The sequence below is a fragment of the Artemia franciscana genome, chromosome 5, assembly GCF_032884065.1.
Source record: "Artemia franciscana chromosome 5, ASM3288406v1, whole genome shotgun sequence".
Taxonomy (NCBI): Eukaryota; Metazoa; Arthropoda; class Branchiopoda; order Anostraca; family Artemiidae; genus Artemia; species Artemia franciscana.
In genome coordinates, this window is record NC_088867.1 from 49,770,587 (window position 1) to 49,782,824 (window position 12,238).

The 12,238-nt window shown below is 36.1% G+C and overlaps 1 protein-coding gene across 4 annotated transcripts in view; it reads right to left on the minus strand.

The window, feature by feature from the left end:
* Positions 1-12,238, minus strand: part of LOC136027541 (anaphase-promoting complex subunit 1-like) — a 255,997-nt gene that overhangs the window by 203,008 nt on the left and 40,751 nt on the right. For all 4 annotated transcript variants that reach the window (XM_065704890.1, XM_065704889.1, XM_065704892.1 and 1 more), the window contains exons 7-8: positions 11,940-12,070; positions 8,643-8,749 (exon numbers count right to left, since the gene is read on the minus strand). In XM_065704890.1, the coding sequence (XP_065560962.1) occupies positions 8,643-8,749; positions 11,940-12,070 (238 nt within the window). The remainder of the gene's footprint in view (positions 1-8,642; positions 8,750-11,939; positions 12,071-12,238) is intronic.

Consider the following 12,238-nt stretch of genomic DNA (forward strand, 5'->3'; position numbering starts at 1 on the left):
TTTTTTAAATGAAAGAACCGAAATTTAGTTTGAACTAACCTTTACATTACAGATCAACCTTTACATTAGAATTAAAGGAAATCGCTGCATCCACTCACTTTTGTAGTTAATATCAAACATGATTTTACACTAGTGGGAATATTAAAGATTAAATTAGAATCAGGCGTTAAATAGGAATCAGGCCGTGAAGTCATTCATATATAGCATACCCGAGAGAAACAACTTAAAAAAGAAGAAAATACTCTTGTTATGTTATCGTGGCTATCGTGGTAGCTGCAACTTAGTAAAGACGAACATTTTGTCAAAAGATAAGTGTGTTACATTGTCGTGTGTAATATGATTTATTTTAATATTTTAATTCGTCTGGGACAGAATTTTTTCTTTACCATAAAATTTTTCAAAAGATACTTGTGTTTTACTATCTTGTCAAGATAAAATGGATCTACTATAAATAGGTTGCATCCATATCATCATTATTTTAACATTTCAATTACTCTGGACTAGAATGTGTCCTTTACTACAATTTTGTTTTTAAGCTAATATATTTTCCTTGTTATTGAAACCAAGAGACAGTTAGTTTCCTATATAGGGGTATTGGACAAAGCGATTCTAATAGTGCACTTATTTTGATCTGACTAGTTTTAGGGAGTTATGGGTTTTGTATTTCTTAGTATGGGACGTGATTGCAGCCTAACATTCAGATCTAAAAATACATCTAGCATTCAATTGTGCATCTAACAGTCAATTGTGTCTAGAATATAAAAAAAAGAATATGGCAAGATCCAAAATAATTCACTCTCAATTAGATACTAATGTTCTTGTTTTATACAACGGCAAGATTTGAGACAATTATTTACCATGTTTAATTTTGGTTATAAGATTTGATAGCTGGCAATAGGCAAAGTGAAGATGGTCTTTCATAATTACATTAAATGAATCTACTATATAAAATTTCACAGGTAGTTCAAGATTGCCTAACAGATATAGCTTCTAACGGCATGCTTCACAAGAAGCACTATTATGACGCAATTATTGAGAAAAACAACTACTGTATGAAATACTCAGGCTTTTTACCTTCTATATTTAATATTGAAGATGTAAAAAACTTAGAAACAGAAAAAAATTCGGACACAGAGGAGGTAAAGAAGGCTTTAGATAAAATGTACGATAGTCAAGAATCAGACGAATCGGAAGATGCATTTAAGCAAATGGATGTGTCAAAAGAAGGAAATTTAACGATGGAAGAGGTCATAAAGGGACTAAAACTTGAAGACACCCGTCTTATGAGACATGTATTGTCCATATTTGATAAGGATAAGAATAATATTTTTGATTTAAATGAATTTAAGGTTCTGTATGGTACAATTTTGTCAAAAGAGGCTTATTATGTTTTTCAAGTGTTAGATTTTGATCGAGATGGTATTATTTCACGTAGCGATATATTTCGCCTTTGCAAAATAATTCCAAAGAGGCATCTAGGTACAGAAGTAAAGAATCAGTTGAAGGTAGAAATTGGAAAAATAATTCCGGAAAAGGGAGGTTTAAATCTTAAAGATTTTGAACCCCTTTTCAAGAAGAAGAATAATATAGAACACAACTCGTTTGAAAATATAAACAGAAACGTGAAAAAAGATGCGGAAGATGATGTCAAGATACATATGATAAGGAGGATGCAAAATGATGTGCAAAGCAATATGAAAGAAGATATGAAAAGCAATGAGGAAGAAGAAATGGAAACCAACGAGGAGGAAAATGTGGATGGTAATAGTATTTTTTCCTGGCTCTGGAGCTCCCTCAATGGCTAATAAAACTGAACAGATATAAGGGACAGAAATATGGTAGGGGTAGTCGTGGCTCGAGTAGCTGCACAGTGACTATGAGCTTTTTTCTTCGAGTATTAAAACTATATTTGTAATCAACAGCCTCAGAGTTCTTAACTACTAATTATGAAGTGTTCAGCGTTCTGTGTACCCGGCTGACTGACCGTATTTCAAACAGTAGGCTATGCAAAAAATGTGGTTCAATCCCACTTTCTAGGGTTATAATGAAAGAGAGGATAAGATGACTAGGGCATGTTCTGTAGATGAAGGATGACAGATTGCCGAAAATTGTCCATTTTGGCCAACCGTCTAAGGCTAAACGAAAAGTAGGCCATCCTCGTCTGGGGTGGGAGGATGCCAGAAAGATAGATTTAAAGGAAATGGAAATTTCCTGGGAGGCTTTAAAGAGAGAGGCTTCGAATATATTTGGATGAAGGAGGAGCGTGCGTAGCTGTGTTGGCCTCAGGCAGCTTGGTACTGCGGTGAACAGGTAGCAGTAGTAACATCCCTCTCATCAAGTCCTGGAAGTTTTGACTTAATACAATTTGTTACTGTTACGAAATTACTGAGACGTCTTTTTAATAGCCTGTTCGTTCATAGACGGATACGCTATTGTGACGATGTGAATGCACGTAGCGTTTTATGATTTAGTTGAAATTTCCCCTTAATATTGTAAATGGAGCAGTGTGGTAGTAGTTATAGCAGTATTAATAGCATGCAAATATTACCTTTTTGGCCATCTCCTTAATCATTTCCTTAATTTTCCGAATTAAAAATACACAGCTATTCCTGTATTATACCTTTTTGAGAATCCGTATACAAATAACGGGTTTTGATTTAGTTTAACACTCCCCTAAACATTCTCTGAAATCCTCACCTGAATACCCTTCGTATTCTTCGAAAATAAATTTGAAACATGCATACCTTTCTCAATAACATCTACATTGTCTGAACAATGAACGAATTGCCTAACTTACAGCCCCTGTCCTGAGGACTGTGGGGAGATTGACATTACCAATACTGGACCTTTCAACAATGCTGAACAAAAAAGCTCTATTAAAATTTCGATCGGATGTGTTTTGAGGAATGATAGGCTTGGGGTTGTGGTGACGCCCATCCATTCACTTTTGACTCTTAAAAAGGACACTGAGACTTCCGACTTCCAATAACCGAGCTCCATCCGATCCAGAGTTTATACAAAAAACCTTATATGCCCTGGGCATAGCTTCCAACCCTTGCCAATGGGCTCTGGGGGATTGTGTCAACCCTTACAAATTGTTATATGATTTTTGGACAATTGGTAACAAAATGGCTATCTCACAATTTCAATTGAATTTGTTTCGGAAAAGAGGGTGCCAGGAGGGGGGGGGCTAGTTGCTCCCATCATATTTGAATTTTAAAACGGAACTAGTACTATATATTTCAAATAAATTTGCCTCTTCTAAAGTTCACACGACACAACTTGCAAACCTTACCCCCAGACTCTGGGTGATTCTCTTCAAACCCAAGGCCTTATTATTTGCTCCTTTGGACTATTTTTGACCCAGTGGCTATTTTAAAATTCTTAATCGGATGCATTTGTGGAAAATAAAACACAGGGGGGGGGCGGCTGGCCCTGATCAAATTGACTCTTAAAAAAGGAATTTGAACTTCTGATTTCTAATAAAATGAGTCCCCTCCAGAGTTTATACTACCACCCTTTCCATAAAAACCTTTTATGCCCTCGGGGTATAACTTATAACCCTTAGGTTGAGGGAACTGAGGGATTTATGTCATAATTTCCAGACCCTTCAACTACACTGAAAAAATGGCTATCTGAAAATTTTGTTTTGGAATGGGTAAAAGGGAAGGGGCGCACTTGTTGCCCTCCAATCAATTTTGATTTTTAAAAAAGTCCTTTCAATTTCTAATCAAATAAGCCTTTTTTGAAGTTTCTACGAGAAGAAACCATCTCAAAATTTCTATCAGATGCATTTTGGGAAAATACGAGCCATAGGGGGGGGGGAGTATCCACCCTCAGATCACTTTGAATCTTAAAAGGATACTAAACTTCTGATTACCAATCCAGTGAGCCCTTCCGCAGTTTATACGTGTACCCTTTCTATAAAAACATTATACGCACCCAGGGCATAACTTACAACCATTGCCTCCACGGGGGCGGGGGGTTGTCATCATCATAAACATAATTTCTGGACCCTCTAACTACGCGGAATAAAATAACCATCTCAAAAGTTTGATCGGATCTGTTGGGGAAAATGGTAGGGGTCAGGCGGGCCTGTGAGGGGTCAGTTCACTTTTAATCACTTTTGACTATAAAAAGAGGCACTAGCCTTTTCAATTTCAAAACGAATGAGCTTTTTTGAAGTTTCTACGACAACAAATGACCATCTCAAAATTTTTGTAAATCGCATTTTGGGAAAACATAAGGTGTGGCGGGGGGGGTATCCACTCTCTGATCACTCTGAATCTTAAAAAGGGCACTAAAACTTCTGATAACCAATACAATGAGCCCCCTCCGAAGTTTATACGGTCACCTTTTCTACATAGGCCCCCAGGGCATAACTTACAACCCTAGCACTGAAGGCTGTGGGGGGGGTTGTCATACTCAAAGACACAATTTGCGGATATGTCTAAATTGAAAAAATAGCTATGTCAAAATAAGAACACAATTTGCGCCTTACTGATAACAAAATACGTTTGAAATGTTTTCATCTTTCTTACTTTCATAAATAAAAAATTACCAAAACTTTAAGGAATAGATATCAGTGTATGTAAATTAAACCGAGTTTGTTTTTTTTCATTTGTCCATGGTCATTTGTTTTTTTTTTTTTTTTTTTTTTTTTGTTTTTTTTTTTTTAGTAAAGCGGAAATTGTGTTCTGGTCTTGAGAAGGCATGGGGGTTATTGGCCCTACTCGTATTAATTTTTGCTCGTTTTGAGTTTGACTCGGCTATTTATTGTAATTTCTGTTCGTTTTGAGTTTCATTTAGTTACTGAGAGTGACTTATAGTAGTTTTATGCTTGGAAAATTGTTTGACTTTATTTTTGCTCATTATTGGTCTAATGGAACTCTTTACTTTTCTTTGAAAAACTTGTTTTCTAGAAAAAGTTTTTTAATTATTCTATCAACAGCGACTTTTTCTCCAATTAGCCATGGATTGATGGCGACTTGATTTTAAATCAAAAATCAACGGACTCAACAATAAATAATACATTGTGTCTACATCGTTGTTTACTTAGGCAGCGATATTGCACTGCCTATGATGATAACGTCATAACAACCATATGTAAATACTCATTTACCCCTCTGTCAGCACATGAGGCTTTGTTGTTTTTTATCCCTTTTGGTACTGTCTCTAATTCCTCCTCTAACTTTTTTATTCTTTCAAGTTCTATTTATTTTCATAAAATAACAATAACAAAAACAATATCCCAAAGGGCTCAATGGCCCGTTATTTGGGAAACGGCATACAATAAATAAAAAATCATAAAACTTGTCACAAACATACTAACCAATATCTAAATATAAATATATAAGGAAAAGAAATCAACTCACCGGCAGTCCTAACGAAATAGCGACCTTCACATCACCCGACAATAAAATACAAATTAAAATTCTCGCGTCATCGAGGATACAACACCAACAAAACAACAACCCAAAAAATAAAAAAAAGATAATAAATAAACCATAAGAAACATTTAATAAGAAGCCTTTAATAAGAAATTTCTCATCTGTCTCTTAAAGGAGCCAAATGTTCGTGACTGCCGGATCTCAGCGGGAACCAAGTTCCAAGCATGCTCCACAGTCACAGCCAGGCCGAAGTCTGAACGAACCGAGGGACTAGCTGGAATCATCACATCCTCCCGGTTACGAACCATATACAAATTTACTTCCCCTACTAGTTTAAGCAGTCCCGAAAAACAACATGGGAGATCTCCCTGGAAGTATTGATATGCCAACAAAGATAGAGATACAACATAAATATCTTTAATTTTGAGGAGGTCAAGAGGAGTGTGTGAAGCTGACTGGAGAATTCTTGCCGCTTTCTCATAAAGACTGTGAATAGGAGCAAGTACCGAGGGAAATGTGGACATCCACACAGACGAACAGTAACATATATAAGGGTAAATCAGAGAGAAGTATAAAAGACGGAGGATAGGGAAAGGAAATAAACGCTTTAATTTTCGGATGATCCCAAGTCCACGGGAAATTTTCACTCTTATTATTTGAACATGCCACTTAAATGATAAATTTTCATCCAAAAGAACTCCCAGGAATCGCACATATCGATCCGGGGGACGACTTATGGAGCCTCTTGGTGTATGAAGCTCAGTGATTGTGGGACAGCTCACACCTTTATGAGAAAAAATAAGAAGCTAGGAATTTTTTACATTTAAAGTTATTTGATTTATGTCAAACCAAAAGAGTATTTTCTCAGTCATTGCTTGAAGCTTTAGAATAAGGGATGATTCATCCGGTGCTGCAGCACCTAAAGTAGTGTCATCTGCAAATGCTATTAATTCTTCTCGATTATCAGGTGTGAACACCAACGTACTCTGAGAGTAAGATTTTCGACACAATCCACAGCAAACATTGTTAATTGGGGTGTTAAAAAGTCGGTAGAGATCATTCACGTAGATGAGGAAGAGGGTTGGCCCAAGAATAGAACCTTGGGGTACTCCGTATTTTATTGGAACTTTTTCGTCTGTAATTTCCGTGGCGATAGATCTGTCAGTTAGGTATGACGAGAACCAAGACAATACTTCCCCACGGACACCAACAAGTTTACCAATGATGTGTTAGGCTGTCAAAAGCTTTCTTTACATCAAGAAAAATGGCTGCAGGTATAAGATTAGAATCTAAAGATCGTCGTACAAACTGAAGAGGTCTATTACAAGCATGTTATGTAGAATACTTTGCGCAAAACCCAAACTGATGCTGATGGAAAAAAAAATTAGCTTCAAGAAATCTCACCAGACGTTTGAGCATTGCCCTTTCAGATATCTTAGAGAACACTGACAAAAGAGAGATCGGCCTGTAGCTCCCAGGATCCTTTCGGTGACCTCCTTTAAAGAGAGCTATAACACGTGCAAGTTTAAGACGTTGGGGAAATACTCCTAGTTGAAATGACCTATTAATCAAATGGTAAATTGGGGTGATAATCGATGGGAGAATATGTTTAATTACTTTAGCAGAAATTCGTTCAAAACTTGCTGAAGAATTATTTAAAGACAGAACAATATTTCTAATTTCCTGCACCGTAACCTCCCCAAGAACCATTGATTTCAAGCACGAGGGGGGACCTAAGAACTGCTTCCAAGACTGTGACACAGAGGAATAAGAAACGCTATTAGCAGTTTTTTTCCCTATCTCCGCAAAGAATTTGTTCATATGATGTCGAATTTGGCCTTTTTCTGATACAAGTTGATCGTCTACAATGAGAGACTTAGGGAGACCTTCTGGTTTCATGGATGGCCGACTAACTTCCTTAGTCACGTCCCACGTCTGTTTTATATTTTTACAACAATCAACAAATCTCTTTGTAAAATATACTGTTTTAGCTCTGCGGATAATTGATTTCAGAAAATTACGGTACAACTTAAATACTTCTAGCTTGACCTTATTTGGTCTTTTTTTTGTACTCCTTCCAAAGGTTCTTCTTCCTTTTTATTGACGTTAGGACTCCAGATGTTGACCAGGGAGCTACAGGTGTTGATCTTTTTGATCGAGGATTTTTTAAAGGAGCTTTTAGACAATAAGACGTGAACTTTTCCTTAAAAGTATCATAAAACCGGCTAAATATGTCGTTATAATTTCTTAAACTAATATTTTCTGGTAAAGAAAAGTCCCATTTATATGTACCAAGATCTTCTTTCAATCTATCCAGCTCCACTGATGAGCAACAAACACTTGGTTTATCCTGGGGGACTAATCTTTGTGGATTTTGGAGGATTTGAAACAGGGCTAAAACTGGCAAATGGTCGGAAATGTCAGAAAGCAGTACTTCATTCTTAACGGAGTGTAGCGATGAAAAAAAATTGTCAATTAATGTTGTTGACTGGTTTGGAATTCTTGTCGGTATGTTAAAACAAGGAGCCAGTCCGTACGAAATTAGTAAGGACAATAGATTAGAAGCCTGCCTAGATGACGATTTCGTAAGGTCAAGGTTAAAGTCACCCATCAATATAACTTCGTATTTTTCAGCAAAAACTTTCCTAAGAACGTCTTCTCATGTTTCAAGAAATTCAGTCGCAGATCCGCTTGGAGAACGATATACTTCGCCAATTATTACCTTTTCCTTAGCGTTAATTGGAATTTCAATAAAAAGTGACTCAAATATTTTTTCATTATTTATACATAAATCATGTCTTAGTACAGCCTGAAAATTATTTTGGATGTAAAATCCGAGTCCACCTTTTTTGCACGGTTAAGAAAAATCGACATATAATCGGGAATATCCAAAAGTGCCTGATTATTCTCATTCAATAATGTTTCACAGAGACCAATAATTGCTGGGCACGAAGCCCTACATAATAACTGAATATCGTCGAATGAAGAAATTAGGCCCTGAACGTTAAGATGCACAACCGGAAAACATCACCCCACCGAGCTTGGGAGCTCCAAAATCTCAGCTCCTCCACAAACACGCTATCAATAATGTTCTCAAAATTTTCCTCAAAACTCGTACTGGGGGCTTTACCAACCAGATTATTTATAATTTCATTAAAATTAACTCTCTTAAATTCATTATCATTTAATCTCCCTAATGATATGTTGGCGTTAATCCCCAACGGAGAATCAGAATTAACCATAATTACTTACCGAAACAGGTGATCGAGAGTCATGCTGTAGTCGCGTGAACACCAGCGACGTCAACTGCTTGACGTTCGCAAGTAAAAAGGCTAAGAAACGAACTCGGTTATTTTGATCTGAAACAAAAAAAAATGGCAAGTAAAATAGCAAAGGAAGGTGTAAATAATGAGGGAAAAGAAATAGACATAAAAGGGAAAAATACAATAAGACAAACAACAATAAAGAACAGCACATTTTTTTAATATTTAATATATAGAGTGGAAGCGAGCACTCGCTAATGGTGATACGTCAGAATCAAAATCAGTATTGGCCGAGGGGAAAACTAGGGTAAACGGGTCGTAGCATGCGTCATGAACCTTGATCCAGTTGGAACCAGGAGTCTTTTTTGATTCTAGCTATAATCTACTACCCTTTTGAACCACCTTGGTGTGAAACACTTTATCGGAGGGAACTTTACAATTTCTTAAATTATAAGCCGTACTCAGAAGCTCTTTCCGACGTTTAGCCAATTCGAATGGAAGGTCAATACTGACGCTTTTCCCCGTATTTCTTAGATTACCAACACTAGCCATAATATTATCCTTATGTCGAAGATTTAAAACAGATACAAGAATAGGGTCCGATGCTGGGCGCGAGTTTTGTCTGATGGGACGTTTAGCCTTACTTCTAAGTCTATAGATGGTCGTAAACTTAATATCCCTGTAGTTCCGTCTCGACATTTCTGATAAAAAACCATCAATGTTTTCATTTTCCTTGTTGGGTATCCCATGGATAAGAAGATTCTTGCGTTTAGCGTACAGTTCGGTTCTTAAACACTGGTCTTTAACTGCAACAAGTGCAGATTTCAAGTCAGTGTTTTCTTTTTTTAACGCTGCATTCTCCCTACGAATATTTTCAATCAGTTGCTTCAAGTCGTCAATACGCTCATCGAAATACTTTTTCGAGACAGACATCGATAATTATATTATATCGGTAATTAATGCATTACTAAATATACGGTACGCTCGCTTCCTTCCTCAACTCATCAAACTGACATATCAAAGAAACTTACAGGCATGGGCACCTTTCTTCAAACAAATCCAAATATGAGGGGCCCCGAAATTAACAATGCAGTAATTGATATAAAACAGGATTTCACAGTTAAGAGAAATATCACGAAGTAAAAGAGATGTCTTGCCTCGACAAGAATTTTCTGTAACTTTATCATGGGTTAGCACATTCTCAAGATGTCCTGCCCATCTCTCTTTAAATTTTCTTTCATCACTAATTATGGCCCGTTCCTACCATTAATTATGTGCAAGTATCAATTATTTGTGCTTGAGAAGAAGTCATTCCGTTGGCGGCTCATTAATTTTTTTACGAAAATCAGGTAAATTTTCTCAGGCTTGTAGTTTTGATAAGTAACTTTAAACTTAAGAAATTTATATGTTTGAAATAAGCACAAAAAGCCATTTCTTTTGATATACCTTTGTAGGGTACAACACATAGGAAAAAGTCTTCTTTTCTTAATAAGGAACAAAGCGGCGTCTATGTGATTAAAATGTTTTAAAAACATAGTTTAAAATCAAAACAATGGAATGCTCGAAACGCCCAGAATAAACCTTCAATTTGTTAAGTACTGGTGTCTAAGAGTAAATAAAGCAACACAATTAAACAAATTAATTTCACTTTTATGTCAAGGTAACACAAAAAATCTTTCCTATGTTAAAGAACGTACTTAAAACCATAGTAACCGAAAATTTTCATCTTTGATTTGCAAATCAAAATAAGCTATGTGCATAGAAGTTGCTAATAGGGCATATCATAATGACTGCAGCATTATCATACATAAAAAGCAGAACCACCTTAAGACTGGAGGATATCCTTGCTCTTAAATTTTCACCCTTCATTTTATTACAACATAAAAGCAAAAATATTCTAAAACTATTTGAAAGATTTAAATTCTGGCCAATAAGACAACTTTGAAGACATAATGGGCAAAAGATATTCATCAACGAATACTCATCAATTGATGATCACTGATCGCCAAGCTGGATCAACCAAGAGCTCAAACCAGCACTACTTATCTCCGTTTGATGGCCCTTCAGCAAGCAAGTAGAATGGGTGGTGGGGGTGGTGTGGAGGGCTAGATATCCTGTACTTTCGCACATCCTTCCTGTTTACATGCCCCAGGTTCCTATAGGTAACCATTTAAAGCTGGCCTGACTAAACCTGAGTATACAGAGTCAAGTCACAGACCCCGTTCAAAAACAAATAACCAAGATTCGGACCCCTGTACTTACAGACAGTACTTCAAGTCTAAAGCGTATAAATTTCAACTAAAAAACATAGAAAAAATGATATAAAACGAACAAAATATTTCTACAGCCGATCTCAAGAAAACACACAACTTGGGCAAAAAAAGCAAATATAAATAAAACAATTACGAGTTAAACAAGTGGAACAAGAATACACTAATGATAAGCAAAACAGTGATACTGTGTATGAATCACAAAGATGTATATAAAAAAAATAGTTGGCTATCCATTGGTAAATTAATCTACTATTACAAAGGTACACCAATCGGAACAAATGACAGATTTAGCATTTGTCAGCTGGAGTCTTCCAGGTTTACATTGAGATTCTAGAGTTCCCGTCCCAAGTTGTCCATAATCATTCCAACCAAAAGTTACAACTTGACCAGCGTCTAAAAAATAGGAAAAGGAAAGAAAGTGAATCATTATTTATAAGCAATACAATGAGAAAATCGTTCTGTCTGAAACTTATTCATCAGAAGAATTCCAAAAACATAATAAAACTGGGCAACGTCATCATGGTCATTGTAAAGTTAACTTGAGATATTTTCTTTTTTAGTTTTTTTGAACTGCCAAATGGAAATATATAAGACGTGTGACTTATTTTCCAACATATAGATTAAGTTCTACTTAATATACCTTAATAAATTTTCCCTAAGACATTTTTCTGTGTTCAATAGCGTCTCAGTTACAGGTGTTAAAATTTTTTGTACTATAAAAATTCAAGAGAAAAATATATAGAAAGAAATTGAATATGTGAGTATGCTTACTAATAGAAGTTCATTCATTTTAAAAGAATGGCAACGTTGGTCATAACGTGATTACGATCCAGATTCACGCATGCAAGTAGATTCTGATACTCATAGGCTCCAATTAACCCGTTCATGCAAGAATAAACAGAAACATACACTCACTCAGACACAAAGGACACACATACAAGCAGCAACAAGGATCAGTGATTGATATTTTGAAAAAAAAATGAAACTAGAAAAATATAGAAATTACCTCTTACCTGTGACGAATGCAGTATGTCTTGAACCACAAGCGATGCTGATTATCTTCTCTGATTCACTAAGAAATTCAATTTCTAGTAGCTGGGGAAGCGTTGCCAGAGAGATCATCTCGTGTGAGCTTTTGTGTGCCCTGCCAGATAAAAACATAATGGATAAATAATTTTCTACGATGACTCGTCAAATACGACAAGAGGACACAATAACATGCCCTTTACTTAGCCAATAAGAGCTTGACTGCTCAACTACTTCGGCTCTCGTTTTAATGTATATTTACTATAGCATGTTGTTCAAAACCAAA